This window comes from Myotis myotis, unplaced genomic scaffold, assembly GCF_014108235.1.
Source record: "Myotis myotis isolate mMyoMyo1 unplaced genomic scaffold, mMyoMyo1.p scaffold_m19_p_36, whole genome shotgun sequence".
Taxonomy (NCBI): domain Eukaryota; kingdom Metazoa; phylum Chordata; class Mammalia; order Chiroptera; family Vespertilionidae; genus Myotis; species Myotis myotis.
In genome coordinates, this window is record NW_023416342.1 from 1,773,014 (window position 1) to 1,798,093 (window position 25,080).

At 52.2% G+C, this 25,080-nt stretch overlaps 1 protein-coding gene and 1 long non-coding RNA gene across 13 annotated transcripts in view; one reads left to right on the forward strand and one right to left on the reverse strand.

Moving 5' to 3' along the window:
• Positions 1–552: 552 nt before the first annotated feature.
• On the reverse strand, positions 553–1,535 carry LOC118652971. The gene is made up of 2 exons (XR_004966738.1): positions 1,379–1,535; positions 553–1,120 (listed from the first exon to the last, which is right to left on the reverse strand). It is a non-coding gene; the product is annotated as an uncharacterized LOC118652971 (long non-coding RNA).
• Positions 1,536–1,775: 240 nt separating this feature from the next.
• CAMK2D (calcium/calmodulin dependent protein kinase II delta) overlaps positions 1,776–25,080 on the forward strand; it is a 157,548-nt gene continuing 134,243 nt past the window's right edge. For 6 of the 12 annotated variants that reach the window (XM_036303295.1, XM_036303297.1, XM_036303296.1 and 3 more), the window contains exons 1-2: positions 1,776–2,324; positions 3,781–3,875. In XM_036303295.1, coding sequence (XP_036159188.1) covers positions 3,805–3,875 — 71 coding nt within the window. In that variant the 5' untranslated portion in view covers positions 1,776–2,324; positions 3,781–3,804. Of the gene's footprint in view, positions 2,325–3,780; positions 3,876–4,155; positions 4,182–25,080 lie in introns of those variants that run through there. The other 6 variants (XM_036303301.1, XM_036303303.1, XM_036303304.1 and 3 more) reach the window with 2 other exon arrangements.

A 25,080-nucleotide genomic window follows, 5' to 3' on the forward strand; every position in this document is an offset into this window, starting at 1 on the left:
AACCACTTACAATTACCAGTCATTTAAGGAACAGAGATAAATACTGTAATTATGTAGACCTCATTATGTGAGTATTTAAAAAACCATTTTCTTCCCCAGAGTTGTAAAATGTTATGATAACTTGATTTATTGTTATAATTTTACTTTTTTTCTGTTTCATTTTTAGGTTCAGAGAGTATAAAATTATTGCAGGATAATTTGGAACCATATTGCTAAATATTCAAGCTATTGATTAAACATCTTTTAACCTAGACCAAATTGGTGGGGGGCCTTTTCTCCAACATTATGGCCCAACTATTAATGTTTAGACACCCTGTTTCTTCCCTGTATGTAGTTTCCGGTATCATCCTGTTTTGTTCCAGTGTCATATTTACTTTTTTAAGGCTGACAATCAAAACATGCATAAAGTTCAATTCTGTTGCAGTAAGCGTTCCAGTGATGACGAACCTTTTGAGCTCGGCGTGTCAGCATTTTGAAAAACCCCAACTTAACTCTGGTGCCTTGTCACATATAGACATTTTTTGATATTTGCAACCATAGTAAAACAAAGACTTATATTTTTGATATTTATTTTATATATTTAAATGCCATTTAACAAAGAAAAATCAACCAAAAAAAATGAGTTGGCGTGTCACCTCTGACACGTGTGTCATAGGTTCGCCATCCCTGCGACAGTGTGGACGTTTTGAGAACTTTGGTGAAAGCTCAGGTTACTGGCAGGGTGACATGTCCCAGGCGGGGGCCTAAGGGAATTAGGGGGGACAAGGACAGCAGCAGCCCTGGGTGCAAGCAGCACCACCTTTCCACCCGGGCTCTCCCTCCAGGGCCCACCCTCTCCCAGCTGCGAGGTGCCGGGTCCCTGATGCAATCGATGCTCAGGGTGAGCAAACGCGCCATGGACTCCGAGGCGTCCCTGCGGGCGCGGGCGCTGAAAGCAGGAGGCGGTGAAGCCAATGGCGCGGACCGCCGCTCCCTGCGCCGTTGCTTCCGGCCGCTGTCCAGCCGGCCTTCCAAGGTGACAGCTTCCTAAGGGCACTGCCCGGGGAGGCGGAGGGGTGCTCTGCAGTCAGCGCTCATTCCCCGTTTCCCACGTGGCGCACCGTTATTTCCTCGCCTTTTCCTGTAAACGACACGTGTGCTCAGGGGCAGCCGGGCGGAGCAGCCGGGGCTCGCGCTCAGCCTCCCCGCAGGACACGCGTGCACCACCCGGCGGAGCGGAGCGCAGCGCAGCGCGCCTGGGGGACCCGCGACCCGCCCTCGGCCTCTCTGCAGGGGGTCGGGCGAGGCGGGCTCACGTGGTGCGGATGACGTCAGCCCACCGGGTGCGTGACCGCGGCCCCGCCCCCCAGAGGCCCCGCCCCGCCAGCGGCGCGCAAACCTCGCGAGAACCGCCTTCCTCTCGGAGCTGACGGAGCTGACGGGGCGGCCCTGAGGAGCGGAGGTGTGGCCGGGGGCGGCGTTTCTGCTTTCATTCCGCCACCGTGACGGCCGCAGGCGACCCGCTGGGGGCCGCCCGAGTGTGAGCACCCCGACCGGGAGGCGGCGGGAAGGCGGGGCCGGGGCAGTGCTGGGAGGGAGGCGCGGCCCGGCGGGGTCTCCCTCGCGGAGGGGCCGCCGCCCCCGCGGTCACGCGCCGCCCAGTCCTGCGCCCCGTCGGCCCGGCCCCGCCTCTCCCCACGCGGGAGCGAGCGACACCGGAGGGGCCGGCGGGGGCCGCCGAGGGCCGTCAGGACCGCGAGGCGGAGGCAGTCGTTCCGGGGGCGCCGGCCCTCCAGCCCCGCAAGTGCCCCTCCTACCTCCCCGCCCCTGCACCATGCCCCACCCCCGCCCTCGCTGCTGGCTCCGCCCCTTCTCGCTGGCTCCGCCCCCGCCCCTCGCGCGAAGGAGCCCCGCTCAGGCTCCTCCCCTTGCCGCTGGGCCCCGCCCATAGCCCCGCCCCTCCCGCGAAGGAGCCCCGCCCAGGCTCCTCCCCCGGCCGCGCACCCCAGCCCCGCCCGCGGGCCCAGGATCATTCGCAGCTGCTGGCTGCTCGCGTCTCGCCCCGCGCCGCCTGTTTTCCGCTTCGCGGCCCGGGTTACCGAGCGCGGTGCCCCTGCGGCGGGGAGGGCCGCGGGAGAAGGGCGCACGGCGTCCGGAGGGGCCGCAGGGCCGCGCGGACGAGCAGGAGCCCACTGAGGTCGCCCCCGCCCCGCGCGATCCGGCGGGCAGCCACTCGCGGACGCGGGCGGCGAGCGGGCCCGGGGACAGCCCGGCCCCACGATGGCTTCCACCACCACCTGCACCCGGTTCACGGACGAGTACCAGCTCTTCGAAGAGCTCGGAAAGTAAGCGCGGCGCCGGGGGGGCCGGGAGGGTGCTCTCCGCGGGGGCGGCTCGGACCGAGCGCCTTGCCCCCGCCCGCATCGGAGCCGGCGGGCCCCGCAGTCGGAGAACCCGCAGTCGTAGAGCGTTCTCTGTGAGCCGAGATGCCTCCGGAGCCCGCGGGGAGACCACGCGCGGCCGGGTCGCGCTGTCCCCGCCGTGCCGTGTCACTGACGCCCCGAGTTCCACGTCCAGAGAGGGGCCCGGGCAAGGCCGACCCTGCCCCGCGCCACGGTCACCCCTGGTCCCGGGTGACTCCCCCACGGTCCCCTCCCAGGGCTCGCGCGCATCCCCGCTTCCTCGGAGGACTTACAGGCAGCCCGAGAGCCCATTGGGCGCCGTGGTGTCCCCAGGTGGCCTAGCAGTGCGTGGACCTGCGGGACCGCTGGAGGCGTGCAGGGAGAGAGCAAGGACCTGCCCAGGCCCGAGCGCGGGGACCCAGGGGCTGGAGGTGTGCAGGGAGGCCAAGGGGAGCCCCCCCGCCCCCCGCCACCTCCCAGGCCTGTGCGCGGGGACCCAGGGGCTGTGCAGGGAGGCCAAGGGGAGCCTCCCCGCCCCACCCCCCCAGACCCGTGCGCGGGGACCCAGGGACTGGAGATGTGCAGGGAGGCCAAGGGGAGCCCCCCACCCCCCATCCCCTAGGCCCGTGGCACTGATTTGCTGAGGGTCGGTAGTGCACAGGGACCCAGGGGCGACCCGGATGCTGATTGATGGTTTATGCAGCATCTGACCCAAACCCAATCCTCTGCCTGTTTCCACGATTACTGATGAGATGGTGCGGTGTGTGATGATGTTCCTGCAGCTGAATTGGAGGAAATGGAAATACCTTTTAGATGGAATGAACTTTCTAGCCTTACATGTTTATGCATTGTTTGTTAAAACATGGAGAATATGTCGGAAGAGCAGCTTAATTCAAATCTCTCCCCTCCCCCAGCCCAAAACAGGCACGGAGAAGTCACCACGTTAAACCACACCAATGTTCCAAGATTTATATTCTAATGAAAACAATCGCCATCTTTACTCACTTGGAGCCACGTTAATTTTTCTTACCAGGATATTTCTGCTGCTCTTCCGCAGCTCGGCTCTGTGCAGGGGTGTTTTTTCTGGAGCATTTGGTGCGGTGTGAGTGTGAACTGCAAAAGGTTTTCCTATTGCATGTGCAGACAGGAGCCTGGGAATTGGCAGTCCCTGTCATTTTGTTGATTAACGATGTGTGCTCCCAGTTAAATAAGATTTACTCTGTTCTCGGCATCAAGGCTGGTCCGGGCTTCCAGGAAGAGTGGGTCATTTTCTGGATAGTGCGTAGCGCACTGATATTTGACAGTTCACTACCTTCACCGGAAATGCTCCGCATGCTGTCATTTTTAAGTAACCGTCAGAGCTGATTATAGAGGTGACCTGGCAATGTTTTGTTTTCAGGGGGGCTTTCTCAGTGGTGAGAAGATGTATGAAAATCCCTACTGGTCAAGAATATGCTGCCAAAATCATCAACACCAAGAAGCTGTCTGCCAGGGGTAGGTGGTGTCCACTGTGCGTGTCTGTTACCTTTGTGCTCCTCTTGCAAGCACATCACATGGTTGTCGCTGAATGATGGGCTTAGGTGGCGGTCACATACTGAGATTAGTTCTCCCGAATGCCTCTTGGTCTATACAGTCTAAAAATAAATGAACAAATATAACTTAACAAGTTTTTATAAAAATTCTGTCCTATGAGCAATAACACAAATAACTATATTTCAAAGCAAATAAATGTCACGAAGTGTATTTTGCCTTTAGCTCTACTGTGAAGTAACTTTCAAAAGCCGCTGGAATGGAAAAAATGTAAGTTGCACAGCTATCATTGTTTCCTTTTGCTTTTGAGAGGAAAATAGGTCAGAGCTCAGTTGATTCATATATTTCAGTTGTAGTTACACTTGAACTTAATTCATCAAGGTATATTTAACACTCATGGCGCTGGGAGGAAAAATTTGACTGCTGTATTCTAGGAAGTTCAGCCGGTTTTGACATTTCCATGTGCACTTCAGCCCTCCCCTTGGCCTTAGCAGGGAGATTGCTCACAGACCCGGAATGTGTTGTGCACATGCTCAGTAGCCACAGAGATAATTCATGCTCGTGAATAGCTGTTGACATAAGCAAGAAACTTGGCGCGCCCTCCCTGCACTTGCGTTCCTTCTTTGGACTCGTGCGGAAGTCCTCCTCCTGAAATGTGAGGCACCCGGTTACTGGGAGCATGTGGCTGAGGCATTGCCGTGGGGATTGATGGCTTAACGAAAGAAACACGAAATGAACATGAACAAAATGCAGAGTGTCAGCCCGTTTCAGTGACCTGGTTTGTTTTATCCAAGTAATAAGAAAAGGAGTTCCATCAGGGTTTAATTCGTCTTCAAAGAGTGCTGCTGCCTTGGCCTGTGACATCACTGCCTTGGCCTCTGCCGAGATTTGTTGCAAATCCCACCTTAGCGTGGCCTGTGGGTGTAGACGGGCATTTCAGGGAATTGGTTCGGGGGGTTGGGTTGTGATTCTGAGGAGCCCCTGTGCCAAGCAGGCCAGGCCGCAGGCCAGAAGCAGCGGAGCACATGGCCCAGGGATGCTCCCTTCACGCTGCTGCTCCCCAAGGAAGGCTTTCTACAGGGAGAGGAGCTGCTACACTGTAGCTGACACTTCAGTTGTTAGAAACTGTGGAGGGGCCCCCTGTCAGTGCTGGTGCCATCTCCTCCGTTCGGGCGCCAGGCCCTGGGCACCAGTGGGACGCACTTCTTTCCCAGGCATCTCAGCCCTCCCAGAGTTCCAGTGGCTGACTTTTCCCGCAGAGCAGACACGCTGTGCTTCCCTTTGCTGTTTCTTGAATTAGAGTGTCCCTCTTCATCCACCTGACCCATGCTGAGAGGCAGACGCCATGTCTTCTCCCTCCTCCCTCCCCCTCCTCCTCCTCCTCCTCCTTCCTCTCTCCTCCTCCTCCCTCTTCCTCCTCCCTCTTCCCTCCTCCTCCTCCCTCCTTCTCCTCCCTCTTCTCTCCTCCTCCTCCTCCTCCCTCCCCTCCTCCTCCTCCTCCTCCTCTCTCCTCCTCCCTCCTCTCTCCTCCTCCTCCTCCCTCCTCTCTCCTCCTCCTCCTCCCTCCTCCTTCCTCCCTCTCCCTCCTCCCTCCTCCTTTCTCCCTCCTCCCCAGCTCCTCCCCCTCCTTCCTCCCTCCTGCTCCTCCCTCCTCCCTCCTCTTTCCTCTCTCTCCCCCTCCCTTCTCCCATTCCCTCCTCCCTCCTCTTTCCTCCTACCTCTTTCCTTTCTCTCCCTCCTCCACAGCTCCTGTCCCCTCTCTGCCCATCATCTGCTGAAAGAGCAGTCTGCACCCCAAGCCCCCTTGCCCTCCTGGAGGCACGCCCCCCCACTGTCCCAGTTACATTCATTCCGGAGAGGTGGTGGGTGCAGGACAGAAGACCAGCCTCCTGCTCTCCTCCCCTCTCCTTGGTCTGCAGGCGGCTCCTCACCTGCTTGGCCTTAACCTGCCGCAAATGAGTAAATTCTCACTCCTCTGCCTGCTAGCTGCTCTTGGGCACTTCGGTGCTTCCAGTGAGCCTCGATTTTCTCACCTTGAAAACGGGGTAACACTAGAACACTTGCTGTTGTGGGGCATGTGAGGAGTGACAAGTCACCACCGAGGGCCCCGTGCTGGGCGTGCGGTTAGCTGCTCTTATCTCTGTGGGTTGTGGTGAGCCAGTGAGGTGACCTATCTGGAAGGTCAATCAGAGCCCAGTTGGCTTCCAGGCTCCACCACCAGTAGGTGGAACCGCGTCGGTTTCTATGTTATTTTGATCGCAGGTTCTTCCTCAGTGAGATTGGAGGGGAGGATGCCAGACAGAATCATGGGTGGTTGTGAGGAGTCATTGAATTGTATGAGAGTCACTTCTTAAGTTGCCAAGCGCTGTGTCTGTGTTATCTATTATTACTGCTCACCTGAAAATATGACAGTACTTTTCCTTCAAGAAGTTTAATTCATTTTATATTGTCAAAACAGTTGAACTGGTTATAAATTACTTGTGCCTTTGAATGTATACATTTGTTTAATATATACCCACATTAAATCATACACCCTCGGAGGAGAAATGCTGTGCTTTCGTTGTAGAGTGTCACAGGCCACAGCCTGGAGGACACAGGATGGCCAGGTAGAGTGACCAGGACCAGACATGGCTCTTAAATCGAGTGGAAAGGAGGGAGGCACCTCGTTTCTTCAGAACAAGCACATCGGGGTGTGAAGTCATCTGTAAAGTGTATCAGAGCATATGCTTTAAAAGATGAGTTCTGCTTTAAAACACTCCATGCCCAGAATATAATGATCCTGAAACACTACTATCACAAACATTTTATGCAAAGGGCAATGTAGGATGAAATACAAAATAGCACGCTAAATTTTTTGTTTTTTTTCGGGGGCGCATATGGTGTTTTTTGTGGAACATATACATTTTTTTTTTTTTTATAAAAATTTGTGTTTTATTTGAAATGTCACATACCTTTGTAAATCTGAGTTTTGAGCCTATTAGTTTTAAAGACCAACCAGACAGGTCCTTCAACCAAAATAATGTTCTTTAAATATAACATTACAACTGAAGAAGAAGGCCATTGTCATCCAAAACCATAAGGGAATTGCCAAAAATGTGGCTGCATTCCTGCACAGATCTGATCTGCACACCCAGCGCCCCCCCCCCCCCCCCCCTGCACTCCCCCGCGGGTCCTGGTGGGTTTCCAGCAGACCTTCTCAGCTGCGCTTCCTCTGCGGCTGGTCACACACCATATTTGGGAGACTCAGAGTCTTGAAGAATTTCATTCCTTTTGCGTTAACACCTGCGCACAGGGCTTCCTTATGCAATTCTGATCAGATAGATAATTACACTCATATAATTTGACTTGTTTTAAAAATAAATAATGTAGCCTGGCAGGTGTGGCTCAGTGGTTGAGCATCGACCTATGAACCAGGAAGTCACGGTTTGATTCCTGGTCAGGGCACATGCCCAGGTGGTGGGCTCGATCCCCCGTGTGGGGCATACAGAAGGCAGCCGATCCATGATTCTCTCTCATCATTGATGTTTCTCTCTCCCTTTCCCTCTCCCTTCTTCTCTGAAATCAATAAAGATATCTTAAAAATAAATAAATAAATAAATAATGTAGAAAAGTCTCAAGCATCTGCTATTTTATCTGTAATTCCTGCCTTCTGAGAAGTGCTGTGTGAGGTGGGAAGAGAAAGCGGGCTGGGTCCATGCTCGGTGGTGGCACTTGGAGTTTGTCTCATGTGTTTACCGTGAGAATTAGAATGGGATCACTTTGATCCCAACAGTTAGTTAGTGCTTAGGCAGTGCTCCTGTGGCTTGCTCTCGGTTTTTTGTCTGTTTTGACACGATTGTTGCTGTGAGGTGCTGTCAGGTTCTGGAAGGTCCCGCCGGGCAGTGCTGAGGTCAGAACCGGTGGCTGGTGGCCCTGATGACTGGTGTCTTTAGAAACAGGACAGGGGGTGGATTCTGCATTGTCAAGCCTCCCGGGGCTGAAAGGTTTTTATGGTCGTGGTGACTTGCTGTGCGTCTCCTGTGGTATTTTTTGATCATTAGAAACCGCTCATGACGTAGAGTGTGATGTGTCAGGAGTCCCTGTGTTTGTTAAATACAGTGAATTCTAACGGAAGCTGAAAATAATTATGCTGTGATAAGTGTAGTTACTTTACTCTGCTACGGAAGTTAGAAAAGAGTTTCAAATCTTATTTTTCTATAACTCTTCAGACATAATGCAATTAAATCATGTTGGCAGTCGTTGATGCTGCTACTTCTGTTAGTTCCTACATACTGATGACTTGATGAAGCTACTTGGCCATGTACACACCATTAGGTCTCAGCCGTGAAACCCGAAGGTTGAATATATGTCCTGAAGTTCCTCTGTTATGCTATAATAGGTATGTCAGTAACTAACTCTTATTCCTCTTTCTCTATGTTGGCATTTAGATAGTCCAGAAATTATGTAATTTCTCAGCCTCTGGTTACTTGTCTTGAAGTACAAATAGATGAAATGATGTAGGTGAGTCAACTTGTTCTGAATATAAGTTACTGATTTGATTATTTAGAACTCATTAAACAAATTAATATTTTTTCAAGTTTCATGGCTCCAACAATGTTTTAAGAAAAATTAGTAAATCATTTTTATTTTTGTTCATAGAATCTCTACAACTCTTCAATCATTGGTCCCCAAAATGGCATGCATCATCCTTCTCATGCTGTGTTCTTTAGTTATGTTTAATTGTATTTCCATCCTCACATAGGCCCTGGCATTAGACATTTATTTTCCTCTTTTGGTGAATGAAAATGTTATTGCTATTCAAAACCAGTTAGGAAATAAAATGGAAATGCATATCTACATTTCTAGGAAATAATAATTCCTTTTGTGTTCCAGCATCATTTAAATAAGGCAGACTTAGCAAAGCTGTGGTTGCCAGGTCCCTGGCTGTGACCCTAACAACCAGGGTCAGCGTCTGTGGGCAGATTCTGTGGGCAGATTCTGTGGCCGGAACTGAGCGCCCTGGGAACCTCATTGTTACACATGAGAGCAGTATTTGTCTTCCCATTGACACACTGAATCAGCTCACTGTAGAATGTAAAAGTTGGTAGTTAATCACTTTTTATAGTTCTTTTAATGTTAAGTGTGAGCTGCTATGAAGTACATAGTAGTATTTTCTTGGGCATTTGATTTCTTTTGTTAACTGGAATTTTAATTAATTTTTTATAATCTTCCTTGGCTGATATTGAGGCAGCCACCCTGCTAGTGTCGCTAGGACTGGGTGGGTATTTTTTTAAAAACATCTGTCTCCATTTATTAGAATATAATGTGTACAAGGCTTTTAAAAATAAATATTGGCAATGAATCAATGATTGTTTACATAAGAGGTGTGTTAAAGTGTGTAAGTTATCATAGTATCACTTCACTGTGATACATGAAATGGAGTCTCTAGCAATATTTTTAGTCTAAAACGTAGTGCCTTTATAATAGTAACATATTTCACACCACTTTATAGATTACTGATCACATTCACATGTGTGACCTTACTTTGTGTGTTTTTATTGAATAAATATGGAATGATTACAAGGGCAGAATGTTAGGAAAAACGAGGCTTACCCAGCAAATAGGTGTCGTGAGGACTTGACGTGCTCGAGTCTGGCCTGAGTCAGGCTGTGGGTTTCAAAGGAGGTGGGATCTTCCTGCCCAGGGAGACCAGGCAGGCGCGCCTCTAACACGGACTGAAATAGGAACTTAAGCCAGGACGCAGCTGGTGTTCAGGTGCCCAGATGCAAATAAACAATTTGGAGAGATTGTTCAAAATAGCTTAATATCTGCTTGTCATGAAAACGTTATTTTACTCATATCGTAAACTTATTGCAACTATCAATATAAAGTTATTTTTAGAATTAAATACTTTTAAATGAAGTTGAACGTTCTTAGGTGACAGAATTCCTATGATTCAGTTCAGGTAGATAGAACAATACTTCTTAAGGTGAATTCATAGGCCTTTCGTCTGCAGAAGCCGTCTCTCTCCAGGAGTGGGGCACTGGGAGGTCTGAGAGGGAGAAGTCAGCTTTACTTGTTTGTTTGCTTTTGATTCTTACTATCTTCAGTATCAGCGCAGTTACACACAGAGCAGCAACATCACTGATTCTCTTAGCTTATTAGCTCTTTTCTGACACTACATTCTCCTTTTCACTTCTTGACTTTATTACCACCAAATCAATGATAATAATAGGAATAATAAGAAAATGAAAGTGCTATTAGTCATTGTTTAAAGAGAACCTTCTAAGCAACAGTATACTCTTACAGACACTTGGTCTTCTTTAATCCACACGGCACCCTCTGGGTAGACTGCTCTCTCCTTTTCAAATAGAGGAGCCTGAGGCTCTGAGTTGCAACAAAGATTCACTGATCATCAGGGAAGAATGAAATGACTTGGGAATTAGAAATTAATCGCTGCACTCGGTGTTGCCTAGCCATGATCCGGTGTTCCCTAGCCATGATCCGTTCTCCAGGGTGCTTGCTTTGACACGTTTCAAAGAAGCTCGTTTTAAAAAGGGTTTTGGTGATACTTTATGGCGTTTTGGATACACAGCGGATGGCTGTTTGCTTATGGAGATGATTTGATGGTTTAGTAAAGGCAGGTAAGGCCAGCTGTCACAGCTGCCCTGTCTGTCATCCCAGAGCCCTTAGGAGGCCTAGGCGGCTCCCTCCCAGCTGGAGGCCCTGGGCCCCGTGGTTCTCTGCAGCACCTGCCCTGTAGCCCCCCCGCCTGCCCCCCAGGCTTTCCTTGTGGGGTGCGTTCCCGGAAACCAGGGGTTTTGTGAGTCTACAGCTTTCAGTGGACACACACACACACACACACATTTTTAGAAAATATGCTATTCTTTTCATATTCCAAAATGCCATACATAGTTTTAAAAGGCAACTTAAGGTTGTAGTCATGGTGGCAGAAGTGGTATGTGAAAATTAGCTCAGCTGAGCATTTTGGCCATTTAGTAGAAACTTTAGCCATTATGAATGTTTTATTTTAATTAAACAAATTGTATATGCTCTTTTATATTAAAGCTTGTACATAAATAGTGGTTAGGTACAGAAAGAATTATACAATCTGGACATAGCTCTGAAATATGTTCTTAATTATTTGTTACTAATTTGTATAAAAACATTAAAAATTATATAAAAATATAGAATCTGGGGAAATACAGAAAAATAGAAAGAAGACATATTTATAGTTTAATTTCTCCAGTCACTGTTAATCTTTTGTCTTCTTTCTTTTTAAAAATAATTCTCAGAATACTGGACTAAAATATACAATTTTGTGTACTGCTTAATATTGTAAAATATCTCTTTTACTAAAAATTCTTTGAATTTTTTACGAATTATACATCAATGAGTAAAACATTAGTATAACTGGTTTTTAAAAAATTGTTCTTTGCTATGATAAATGCCATAATAGGAAAATTTGTCTTTAGATTTCTGATTCTTAGGAAATATTCGTAAAGGAGAGTTAATAGGTTAGAGGGTTGATTTTCCAGAATTCTTGATAAAATGTTGCCAGTTTTGTCCTGAAAGTTGTGTCCATTTCCACCCATGACATTTACATAATCAGTGAAACCGAATTGGGGGGCAGTGATTCTAAATTTCAATTTAAAAACATACAGAACACCCCATGTGCTCCCCTTGCTTGCAAACCTGCTTGCAGACCTGGTGCAGGACAAATAAAGGCACTGAGATATGGTCCTTCCTCACCGGGGAGGAGCTGGAGGAGCCATGGGGCCCTGCCAGGTGCTGGGCCCAGAGGGGAAGTGCTTGCCTGGAGGTGTGGGTGGAGTGGGGGTTGCTGAGGGGCCAGGAAGACTTCCGGGGGAGTTATCTGAACAGGGAGCTGAAAAGAGCCAGTTTGAATTTAAAGCTGGTAGAAAAGACACAAATTAAGAGGGTATTATAAACAATGTGAGAAGCGAGGAAGAAAACGGTACCAGTCCAGACCAGCTGGATGGAGATGCTCAGCCTGAGTAGAGAGTTTCCGGAGAGCAGGCACTTTCCCTGGCAGCCAGGCGGCGGGGGAGGCGGAGGTGGGCGCTGGGCTGGCCTGACTCACTGGGGATGAACAGCCAATCGATTGGGAGGAATGGCAGCTTCTCATCGCCCCCACGTGTTGTTTCATTTAGCTCTGGGCGATCTAAACAAGAACCAAGTGACTAAGTGAGAGATAAAGGAGGGGATAATTAGAGATTTTTTCAAATCAACCCACATTCCCGTGCCCCAGGGAGCGTGTTTGTGGATCACCAGGGAGCTGGGCCACCCCTCAGCCCCGATTGGATAATGACTTGCAGAGGATGTAGGGTTCTGTTCAAACCCGGGTGAGAAGGAAGTCTAGAAGTGCTTTCAGCCTCCTTCCAGAGCTCCTGAATTCCCAGGGTCTGGAATTCGGCCTGGCACCCTTCTCCGGTTTTTATTGAATAAGTGAATGAATTATTGACCCCCAGACTTCATGTAATGATGCTACATGAGCACATGGAGGACCTAGAGCTTTTAACCTAAGATTTGTGTACTGTTCCCAGTTTTTGCCTTAAAAATATTTTTTAAGAAAAGCTCAAAATTTAATAGTTATGTGAATTGTGTGATATAATGTATAACTTAGCACGAGCTGGTGGTTGGAAGTAATCATTTATTAAATAATGAAAAAAATATCGTTCACTTAAGGTTCTTCCATGTAAATAGTGTCTGACCTCCCCAGTGGGCTCTGCCATGCAATAGCCCCTGTTCTTAAAAAGATCTTAGCAGCTGTGAAAAGCTAACTTGCAAGCTCCTTCCCAGCTTTATTGATGTTAGGGACGGGGTGCCTGTTGCTTTGCAGGGGAAATACTCAGTGTGCCTGTATTTAAGGGGAGTGTTCTGAGCTGAGGTGGGAGCAGAGACCCGCTGCTGTAGAAGCGGAGACGGGGTGGTACTGTCTGGGAGGCCGGCTGGGGGGACCCCGCTTCCAGGTGTCGAGCAAACTTCTGAGTCCAGGGCCCCTGCTGTTCTGCGTGTGCGTCCCCTGGTTTCAGGGCAGTTCCAGCAGAACGGGGAAGAAAACACTACCCCCGCAAATGGGGTTGAGGCCTGCTTCTCTGACGTGTGTGGTTTGGAAATTATTTTTGGGAAAAAAACATTCTTTTGATTGACGTTTCCCCCTGTGTCTTTGCATCTTTATGATCAGGGAAAGGGAAACACCATTGAAATGTTAACCTTAAGTCTGTTGGAAAGAAATATACCCGTGGCCTGTTTTATGTTAACAGAGAGCCAGTCCCCGAGTCACCATAGCCCGTGCCTTCCCTTTACTGCTGCTGTCGCTGCTCTGCCCATGGCTTAGCACGGAGAAAGGATGGCCGAGTGTTTACCCTTTAGAATAATGCTACTTGATTTCACTATTTGTTACTTGTTTGTAAACTTTTTTTTTTAAAATTAAATCTTTATTGTTCAGATTATTACATCTGTTCCTCTTTTTTCCCCCCATAACTCCCCTCCTCCCGGTTCCAGCCCCACCCTCCGCCCTCACTCCCCACCCACTGTCCTCATCCATAGGTGCACGATTTTTGTCCAGTCTCTTCCCACATCCCCCACACCCCTTTCCCCCACAAGAATAGTCAGTCCATTCCCTTTCTATGTCCCTGATTCTATTATGATCACCAGATTATTTATTCACTTGATTCTTAGATTCACTTGTTGATAGATGCATGTTTGTTGTTCATAATTTGTATCTTTACCTTTTTCTTCTTCTTCCTCTTCTTAAAGGATACCTTTCAGCATTTCATATAATACTGGTTTGGTGGTGATGAACTCCTTTAGCTATTCCTTATCTGTGAAGCTCTTTATCTGACCTTCATTTCTGAATGATAGCTTTGCTGGATAAAGTAATCTTGGTTGTAGGTTCTTGGTATTCATCACTTTGAATATTTCTTGCCACTCCCTTCTGGCCTGCAAAGTTTCTGTTGAGAAATCAGCTGACAGTCGTATGGGTATTCCCTTGTAGGTAACTGAGTTTCTTTCTCTTGCTGCTTTTAAGATTCTCTCTTTGTCTTTTGCTCTTGGCATTTTAATTATGATGTGTCTTGGTGTGGTCCTCTTTGGGTTCCTTTTGTTTGGGGTTCTCTGCGCTTCCTGGACCTGTAAGTCTATTTCTTTCACCAGGCAGGGGAAGTTTTCTGTCATTATTTCTTCAAATAGGTTTTCAATATCTTGCTCTCTCTCATCTTCTGGCACCCCTATAATTTTGATGTTGGTACGCTTGAAGCTGTCCCAGAGGCTCCTTACACTATCTTCGTATTTTTGGATTCTTTTTTCATTTTGCTTTTCTGGTTGGGTGTTTTTTGCTTCCTCGCATTTCAAACCTTTGCCTTGATCTTTGCGCTCCTCTGGTCTGCTGTTGGGAGTCTGTATAGTATTCGTTATTTCAGTCCGTGTATGCTTAATTTCTAGTTGGTTCTTTATCATAACATCGAGGGTCTCATTAGATTTCTTGAGGATCTCACTACATTTATTGGCGGCTTCTAGACAGTTCTTAAGAGACCTTAAAAGTGTGGTTCTGAACTCAATATCCTCCATGGACACTTTTGTCCTGTTTCTTTGTCTCCGCATTTTTTATGCTTTCTTGGTGCACCCCCTAGTGGTCTTTGTGCGCAGTCTTGTTGTAGTTAAGCCTTGATTGTTGTCGGCAATACCGGGGATGATTTGACCTCCAGGCTAACTGGCTATGAAAGTCCGCTGTGTCAAGCTTCTGTGCTGGATCTCTAGGGCAGTGCTAATCTAGCGTTTGCCTGAGGCTATCCGGCAAATGGCTCTGCACAGGGCTTGGGCGGGGCGGGTCCCCAGGGATCTACAGGGCGGGCCTGAGTGAGCAATTATGGCTGCTCTCAGTTCCGTCCCTAGGGGCTCTGCTTCTCAGAGTCCCAACAGCCGCTGCAAACCTCGGAGAGAAAGCTGCCTTCGAGTTCCGACCGAAGCCAGACAGTCCCGCTTCTCCCGTTTGAGTCTGGGTCCCTAGAGACTCGCCCGGATCTGGAGCTCAGAGTCTGAAACTCCCTCCCGATTGAAAACAACAACCGCGCCCTCCGCCGCCAGCCCGCTCCGCGCGTGCACTCCGCACCTGAGTATTTCACTTCAGCACTGCGCCTCCTCTGAGTCTGGGTATGATATTCTCTTTCCTCCTAGTTGTAGAATTTCCACTCAGCCAGCCTTCCTGTGGTTCTGGATGATGTCCGGTCCGTCGTTTAGTTGTTTTTTGAAGTGGTTGTTGGAGGCAGCGATCTCTGGCGTTAATCTATGCTGCCATCTTGGTTTCTCTGCTCCATAGCAAACTGTTTGTAAACTTTAAGAAATCGTTTTAGGTAGGAGACTTTCAGGTAGAAATACGTTTTGGAATAATCTGAAGCAAACAAAAAGTCCAAATGGAGAGATGCCAGGGTTGGAAATATGCTGTGAACGCACAGGGTCAGGTTAAAAATAGCCGTGGCTCTGAGAGGGAAACCCCTCCCACCGCCCTGTGTCCTCAGGCCTCTGCAGCCTCTGGGGGAGGGGGCGTGAGCCTGAGGGTCCAGGCCGTCCCTGAGGCTGCCCTGTGCCTCCTCGGCCTTTCCTGCAGGACCCGCGCCCCACAGCGCCCTGCCCCTGCGGTGGGTGTGGGCGCGGGGGGGAGGGGCCGCTGCTCCAGGTGCCCTCACATTCCCCCAGGCCTGGCAGTGGGCGAGGCAGCATTCCCAGGGGAGCAGGGGTTCGGAGCGGATGCTGGGTGGCATTGGGCTAGGTCTCTGGATCAGTAACCCTATTCCTGAATGGTCTTTCAGCCATTTTCTCTGCCGCTTTACCCCCACCGACATGAACCTGTGTGAGCTGTGCCTTTGCAGCTTGGCGTCCAGCAGCGGGACTTGCAGGATGGCCGCCTCTAGGGCGAGGGTGCAGCAGGCGCAGGTGCAGAGCTGCCGGGAGGAGCAGCCAGGAGGGACCCCTGGGCACGGCCCCCCAGAGGGCTGCAGGGCAGGGGCAAGAAGGACACTCGGGCCACGGCTCAGGTGTTGGAACGAGTCCCACACACACAGTGTCGGCTCTTCCGGTCGGGGCACACGTCTGAGTTGTGGGTTTGATCCCCAGCTCAGGTGCGTGCAGGAGGCAACTAATCAACGTTTTTTACTCATGTTGATCTTTCTCTCTTTCTCTGTCTCTCAAAATCAACACAGGCATATCCTGAGGTGGGGATTAAGTAAATAAAATGAAATAAAATATAGTCAGTTCCAACAATAAAACTTAGGGCCTGGCCTGGAGGGTAGGAGACGCAGCATTGCTGGGCGGTGAAGGAGAGATGTGCAGGGACGGGGGGGGGGGGGGGGGGTGCTTAGGCCCCGTGTCCTGACACCTGGGGTGGAGGTGCAGTGAAGCAGCTCTCGGCTGAGGAAGGAAATGTGATGGAAGGAAGGAGGACAGGGCGCTGTGGGAGAAGAACCAAGATCCCTGCTGGGGCAGAAGATAGAGAAGCTGTGGGAAATCGGAAAGGCAAGCTTCCAGCATGTGAGGGCGCCCCGTGGCAGGGACACGAGGGGGAGGGCACAGCGCTGAGAAGGCGGCGGACGGGCACAGAGGGGACGGAGGCTGAGGGGTCCGGGTCGGTCACACATGGAGAAGTCAGAATCAGGGACTGCTGTGATGGGGGCGATGCCGCATTGAAGTGTTGGATGGGCTGTGAGCAGTAGATTCAGACAAGGATCCACAAGGCCACTGAAATGGGTGTGGTCCTGAGAAGGGGACCCAGTGGCCTGGGTTTGAGACCTGTCCCCACTGCTGGCTGGTCCTGGTGGCCTCCCCGACTCCCTGGCCTCTGCAAGCCTGCGCCTCCTCCCCTGTGAGGCGGGCGTCGCTCCAGCTGCCGGTCCTGGATCCTGGTGAGGGGTCCCCACGAGGGATGGAGAGAGCACGAGGGGGAGGATATGAGCGAGGAGAGCCTGGGTGGAGGAGGGGGCAACTTCAGGGCACGGAGGGAGGGGCCAGCCCCCAGCAGGCGTAGTGCTCCCAGAGGGCCTGGCGCTGTGCTGTGTGCAGGGCCCTGGCAGGGAGGGCCCAGCCCCCACCCCGATTGCAGGAGGGCGGGTGGGTGGGCGGGAGGCCGGCTCATCCCCACCCCAGCAAGCAGGTGGCGGGAAGTCTAGCCGCTGCTTAATGAAGTTTGCTGGATGAGTGAAGAAAAACAACTGCTTCTTAGAATTAAAGAGTAAATGGAGATGCTATGTAAAACCTTGCCTTTTTAATAAAATGGAAAACTGGAGACACTCAGGACTCATTTCAGGGACCCGCCAGGGGGGTGGTAGGTAAAGCCGCAGCTTCTGGGGGAGACAGAATCGGTAGCAAGGGAAGCAGTGTGGTTATTGGTCAGAGCCCGGACCTGGTGTGAGGGAACCTGGGTCAGTGTGGGGGACATTCCTCCTCCCCGGGCTCAGGGCAGTGAGGGGACAAGCGGCCCAGCTGCCCAACATCTGGGTGAGAATCCAGTTCCAGGTCCACGGGAACCGGAGGCCAGCCTGGGGGTGAGAGAGGAGAGACCGGCCTGGGGGTGGGGGGGGCAGACCGGCCTGGGGGTGAGAGAGGAGAGGCCAGCCTGGGGGTGGGGGGGGCAGACTGGCCTGGGGGTGAGAGAGGAGAGGCCAGCCTGGGGGTGGGGGGGGCAGACCGGCCTGGGGGTGAGAGAGGAGAGGCCAGCCTGGGGGTGGGGGGGGCAGACCGGCCTGGGGGTGAGAGAGGAGAGGCCAGCCTGGGGGTGGGGGGGGCAGACTGGCCGGGGGGTGAGAGAGGAGAGGCCAGCCTGGGGGTGAGGGGGGCGCAGACTGGCCTGGGGGTGAGAGAGGAGAGACTGGCCAGGGGGTGAGGCAGGGGCAGACTGGCCTGGGGGTGAGAGAGGAGAGGCCAGCCTGGGGGTGAGGGGGGAAGACTGGCCTGGGGGTGAGGGTGTGAGGATGGGTGGGGGGGCGGGCGTGGAGGAGCAGGGGTGCTCTGGTCTTAGGGCTGCAGAGAGGCGTGGGCACCGCAGGGGTCATTAGTGGGCAGTGACGTGGTGAGACTCCAGCCCCAGAGGGCCTGCCTACCAGGAGGCCCAGGACCTGGCCTCCACCAGGTGAGGCCGCAGGGACTCTGCCACTTTGTCAACGTGGAAGGAGAATGGCTCAGTGTTTGCTTTATATTAATGCTCCCTGGACGGTGCAGCCAGTCAGAACGAGCAGCTGGGCCCTGAACGCGCCCCTGGTCCCAGCAGAGCCCTGCCCTGTCCTCCTAGGTGCTCTTCCTGGGGTGCGGGCTCATCCCCAGCGGAGGGCCGAGGGGGCGGGGGCCCAGGGGGAGGAAACTCATCCCACAGAAGGACAGCACAGTGCCCGCACCTGGAGTGCCCGGGGGCGGACTCCTTCCCGTCCGAGGGGGCCTGGGATCTGCGCTCAGTCTGTGGGCGCGCCTTCCATTTCCCCGCATGAAGAGTCTCCGCTGGCAGCGGCCCTGGCTGGGGGCAGGAGCCTCCTTGGGAGGAAGGCGCTGACGGGAGCGTGACTGCGGGTCGGGGACGGGAAGTAGCTGCTGTGGAGACTGAGCCTCGGGCCCCGGTGTGTCCTGACAGCTCAGTGGTCAGCACCGCGAATGCTCCGGTCCACGTGCCTGCTTCCCTCTCGCACCTGGTCGCTGCCTGATGATAGGACTTTTGGTTAGTTTTCCCGAAGGCCCTGGTGCCAACAGTTCTCTAGAATCTCTGTCGCTGTCCGTTTGCTTTCCTAAGCGGCTCAGGGCTGCATTGTTCCCTGAGAAAAGCCTGAAGCCAGAGGCTGCTGCTGAGGCCGCTGTGAGCAGAGGAGCTGTGTCCCCTCACGTCGGTGCTCCGACTCCTGCCCACCTTCCTGCTCACCTCCGACATGCGCGTCATGACTGCCCGGGTCCGTGTCCGACAGCCGACTCCTCACCTTCCCGCCCCCAGCCCAGCTCCACGGCCAGGCGCGTGCCTGAGTCCCCACTTCTCAGCCCTGGAGGAGAAGCCGCCTCCCCCCTGGCTTCCCCTGAGGAGCTTTTGTCTCACGGGCGTGGATGCATCTGATGGGCTTATGCCGAGTTTGGTGGCCGTGGACTTCGTTTCTCCAGCTGGCAAGTGATCCAGGCCTTACCGTTCCGTGTCTCGCCCTCAGTCCCCTCCAACAAGGACTGATTGAGCAGCTGCTGTGTGAGGCCCGGTCCTGGTTCTGGGCGCAGCAAGGAGAAGGCTGGCGTGGGAGCGGCCGGCGGGCCATGGACGGAGCGGTGCTGCACCGTGCGGGAGGCCAGGGAGGCGGCTCCGAGGTGCCGCTCGCCAGTGGGTGAGGAGCAGCAGCCGGGGGAGGAGAAGTCAGGCCAGAGCCCAGGGACTCCAGCTGGCACAGGAGAGAGGAGGTCCCGTGGCTGGGGTGTGACGGGCAAGGAGAGCAGTGCGGGATCCTGGCAGGGGCAGGGGACGCAGAGCCTCGGGTGGTGTGCGAAGCAGCGGTGCCCTGTGAGCCTGTGGGGAAGCCGGGCCTGTGGGGAAGCCGGGCCTCCGGCTGCCCAGGAATGCGGGTCTGGGAGAGGAGCAGGTGGCGGCGGCGGGTGTGGGGGGGGGGGGGGGAGGCTGCTTCTCAGGAGGAGGGAGCACAGACCTGCCACAGGGAGGAGGCCAGGTGTGTGGGGGATGGAGGCGTATTATGGCCAAAGGAGCTCTGGTGGTGCCATGACCTGGGACTTGGGATGGGACTGGGGGGCCAGGAGTTCAGGTTGAGGCCTGTTGGTATAAAGGCATCGTCCCAAGAGGAACTGCCTGCCTGTGGACAGCCATCTGCTGCTCGGTGGCTGTTTATTCTGGATGTTGCGCATCTGGTGCTGGTGTGGCTTCTCTCCTTTTGCATATTTTCCAGGCTCGGCCCTGCTAAGCCACGCGTGGAGGCCAGTGAAGTTCCACTGTGTGGCTGGGTCGCATTTGGGTGTGTCCACTCTTTGGTGGCATAGCTAATGCTGCTGTGAACATTTGTGTCCGAGTTTTTTGTCTCGACCTATGTTTTATTTCTCTTGTATATATGCCTAAGGGAGAGGAAGTGCTGTTCACACACACACACACACACACACACACAAGATAAAAGTGCAGGTTTACCATGGAGACAGTGCCGTGTAGTGGACTGTAGGACGTATTGGTTACTGGCCTGGTTAAAGTGCACATAGCACATGTGTGTGTAACCAGTGGCTCAGAAAGCATTGGGACTTAGAGATGCTGGTGGCTGTAAGAGAAATGCAAGTAGAGTTCCAACGCAAGAAAGTGAGTTATGGCCCTTTTCCCTTTGAACAGGGAAGAGAGACGCCCCCAGGAGGAAAGTCTTGATTTAGGCGTGGTGTAAGTTAGCTGTGTCCACAGCGGAGCATCTGTTCCAAGCCAGAGAACCATCCATCCCACCTGCCTGCCCTCTGCGGCCCTCGCTCCTGTGGACTGTTCAGAAGGGCTTGGCATGGGGTCTTTGTTTGCACCAGGGTTTCGTTAGAATATTGGTGCCGGGGATTTTGTGTCTGATGGCAGGTGTGGTCATGCTCTCCTGTGAGGCCCACCCTCCTGTCCCCCGCTGGAGCCGGGCCTGTCCTGCGTGGCTGAGAGCGGCCGGCAGTCTGTCCACACCGGCAGGGTTGCTAGCTCCTGGCTTTGGGTGCGGAGCTGCTCTGGGGTGATGGGGAGGGTGTGAGGAGGGAGCAGGCGGAGTGTCTTTCACGCAAACCCTGAATGAGCTTGATAACCAGCCCGAAGCTTCCCTCTTCCTCTTCTACAGAGAAGAGTGAACACGGGGCTGGCTCCCTGAGGCCAGCGAGCAACTCCCTCCTTCCTTCCCGTGAGCTCGGCGTGGACTCGCTCTCTCTGCTGCTGGCCCTGCTTGGGAGGAGCCCAGCCATGCAGCTGCTGGCCCTGTGCCCTCCTGCCCAGAATGCTGGGTAGGGAAGGGAGGGGAGGGGAGGAGAAGGGAGGGAGGGGAGAGGGGGGGAGATGGGAAGGGAGGGGGAGGGGGGGCGGGGGGAGGGAAGGGAGAAGCTGTTTTGCTGAAGGGCTGTCCACGCAGGTCACTGTTTCCTCATCTAACATTGAAACTGACTTTGCAAACCTGTCCTGGGCGGGTCCTGTGTTGTCAAATGTCTGTGCACTTCGACGTACATTTATATTTCTAGGCCAATTAAGTATTGTCTCCTCATTACGTTGATCATGCGATGCGGCAGTTGGCCTTAACGACGGGGTTGGACTAATAGCCTTTAAGCCTCAGAGTTGGCTGACTTTTGGTGACATGGAGAAATCCGTATTGGGAAAGTCTGCCTTAATATTTGAAATAGTGAATGTGCTATTTCATTATCTTTCCATTCCAAAGAGACTACATGAAAATATAATACAAGTAAAATATAATGAAACGGTACATTATGCAGTCTTCTGTGAACACACACTCAGACAGGGCTCCTAAGAAGGAGACATAGGAATTAGGAAAAGTACCATTTATGTTCTGCCCAAGTCCAACTAGGATGACAACACACTCGGAATATTGTACTGATTGTGCAGTGTCCTGTTTTCAGTTTTAAAAGTCAGGTTGGAGAGCTGGACACCCGGAACTGGCTAACTCTCCCACACACCCCTCCCGGTGGCTCCGTGGGTCTGTCGGCTCAGCCTCGGGAACCTCTGGGCCTGGCCTGGAGGGCGCGTGAGTGTGCGCAGCCCGTCAGGGTGATGTTCGGGCCGCCAGAGGACGACTGTCGGAGCGAAGGAGGATACTTTCACAAGCAGGGATTTGATTTGTTTTTCAAAGACATAGTTTGACTCTTCACTCGTTCTTGTTCTGCAAAAAACGAAAGCTGTGATTTATCAATTCTTTTATACGAGTTGGAAACGAACATCGGGGGATGACTGTAGGCAGTTTGGTGTTTTGCTATTTGGAAGCTAATTGAGAGTTGTGAGAACTGTGAGCAGCTGTAAGGCACGTGGTCCCAACACCCACCCTGTCACCATGTTCACGGTGTCCCTGTGGGCAGTAGATGCAGTGACAGTGCTGTGTGGCCGTCACCACCACCCCTAGAACTTCCTCTTCCCAAACGGAAACCCCGCACTCACCAAACCCGTCCTCTCCTCGCTCCTAGCCCCTGGCACCCTATGACTCCGCTTGGTCACTTCATGGAAATGCAGCCACAGTGTTTGTCTTTTGAGACTGGCTTATTTCACTGAGCAAACATCCTCAAAGCTCATCCAGCTGGTAGCCTGTGTCAAACTTTCCTTCCTTTTAAAAAAATTAAACGTATTGGGTGACATTGGTTAATAGTTATCTAGGCTTCAGGTGGGCCGTTCTCTGACATAGCAGCTGTGCATTTGCATCGCGTTCCTTCCTGCTGAAGGCGGGACAGTGTTCCATTGTGTGGACCGCCTGCTGTGTCTCCATCGTCCCACCCTGCACAGTGGGCTGCTCCACCTCCTGGCTGTTGTGAATAGTAGGGGGTGTAAGCGTTTCATCTAAAAGTTCTTTATGGTCATTACATTGAACGTTCTAATGGGTGAAAGTAAAGCCAGGAGGGAAGGAAGGAAGGGAACCATAATCTGTTTTATAATTTTGACTTCTCTGCTGTACATGAGGGCATGTGGACTTTTACCCCAAGGCGCTGATCATCTTGGAGTCTGCCCCAAACTCCCCTTGGCATCTGGCCTCTTCAGTGCGTTGTGATGTGACTTAAGTCAAGAGGAGCAAGGGGGGGTGTTTGGACCCTCTTTAACCCTCAGCTTAGTAGTGTGTGTGTGTGTGTGTTTTGTCCTGGGTCTGGCTTTCCTAGTGACTTTCCACTTGACTAGTTTGATCATATTTTAATTTGGGTGAAGGGTCAGTGTTTATGTTTTCAAATCTAAATGCCTAGGGTGGTGCTGAAGGCTGTTGGCGTGTGGAGAACCTCCTGCAGGGCCTGTGTGTGGCCCGACCCGAGCCGTGCATGTGCCTGCAGACGCCCTCGGCCTCTGCCGGTGCTGACGCAGGAAGAACCAGAGGGAGGGCGCCCGCTCCTCCGTGCCATCTGCTTCGGAGCACGCAAGCGCGGCGGGCACGAACTTCGGTGGAGTCCAGATGAGAAGTGTTAGCAGTGAGTTGCCTGAAGCAGTCAGTTTCGTGTAAATGCTGGACGGTATGAAGAGGGTGTGCACACGTCTGACTTGGGGGCCCACCTGGTGGAGAGGGGTTCGCTCGGTTTCTTAGGGCTGTGGTCCCACGCACACGGGTGGCTCAGCCTCGTGGAGGAAGAGCGTCGAACAGCCTTGGGAATAGTTGGGCTTGCAAGGTCTGGTCGCAGGTGCACATGTCAAAGTAAAAGCGCAGTCGGGTGGGAAAGGCCGCTTTGAAAAGCCCGCTTCTTGAGGCCTGCTGTTAGGTGGTGGGGTATTTTTTACGGATTCATTTGATCAGCTGTTAGCTGGTAGCTCCCGCTGCCTGAGCGATAGGCATTGCTCCCTCACATAGGCTCTTGCACAGGACGGCGGGCGGTGGCGGCGGGGCCTCCTCACCCGTGTGACTCGGAGGCTTGCGCCTCGGGAGGGCTGTGCCGGACACCTCCTCCCCAGCAGCCCTCCGTTGTCGCTGCGCTGCCTACTCACAGACAGGGCCGGCCTAGCAAAGGCGATAAAGGATGTTTTCCTACTCACAGACAGGGTTGATGCTCTAGCAAAGACGATAAAAGGACATTTTTCATTTTTACTTTTTCTGATGTTCAAAGTATTAGCTTTTTTCTTTCTTAGAAAATTATGGGAGTTCATGTTCTGCTGCCCTTTGCAGAGGTGATGGTGCGAGCACATTCACATCTATGCCTGCTCTACTGTTATTTGGCTGTTATCTCTCTACTGAGTCTCCTCTTTGTTTTTCCTTTCTTTCTCACTGTTTTATGTTAAACACAAACCTTCTCAGCTACTGCTGCTGCTTAGGAAATTGCTGTGTGTGAAGCTAATGCCGGTCTCCAGCTGTCACAGCTCCACTTCCTCACCGTTAGGGTGGGCGCTCTCAGGCCGGCTCACAGGCCAGGCCCCCGAGGGCGCTCCGTGGGCTCCTTCCCGATTCTCTGACGGGCAGTTTCTTTGTGTTTTGTTTTGTCACTGTTTTCATTCTCATGTGTCCTGGATCCTTTTTGAATCTGCAGAATTGACTTGGTGATTATACGTTAAAGCGTAAGAAGTTTGCCATTTAAAATAATTTCAAAATCCTGGCTCATTCTTTCTTAATTTTCCTAAGGCTGTGAGGAGTAAAATTGGTTAAATTTTTGTGGCATTTTAGAAAATTGAGTGGAGTGTCACATTTTATTCTTATTTTCCTTCCATGCACCCTTGGTGCTAGCATCACGCATATGGGGCATTTAGAGAAATAGAAACACGTTCACAGGCAGGTGTGTTTCCCCGTCAGTTTTTCTGCTTGGCTGTCCTGTCGATGATGAAAGCTTGTCATTTCCATAGCCAGTCTTTCTCGGCTGCCAGGTGTCCTCACGAGGGCGAGCTGCTGTGGCGCTGATGCGCGGACCTCCCACTCCTCTTGTCCAGGTGACACTGAGCTATTTGCACAGTGTGGTCTGCACGCTCATCCGTGGTTTGGGAGATGCCATCTGTTTGGAAAATTATCTTGAAATGGTTAAATCCAAGAGGTTACTGTAGCCATGACAAAGAGCCCCCTAAATGATTCCACATTAGAATAGAGTAGCATCATTCTGTAAATGTGTTAGTCATGACTCAATGAGTCATGTGACTTCCCTCCCAGTCACCAGAGCTGAGTCAGGTTGTGTGAAACCACCCCCGCGCCCTCCGTGCCCACGACATGCCGTGTTTTAGAAAGAGCTGAAAAAGAGCTAAAGGAAGGCCAAACAACTGAACTACTCTCTCGTCACCAGCATCTGGAATAAGGTGTTTGCATTCCTCTCGCCCTTCTGTGTTTCTCGGGGGTTTTGATTTTATGCCACAGCTGAAACCTGAACCACGACACCCGATTAGAGCCAAGTCCTGCCCTTCATTCTCCCAGAGTCAGGCAGGAGCCTCTGCCTGTTCACATGGACGTTACTTTCCTTAAGAGCCCTTTTCCTGTCCATTCGTCAGAGGCGGAGTGGAAACTTCTCATCTGCACATACTTGGCCTCCGTGTGGCTCGCCAGCGGGT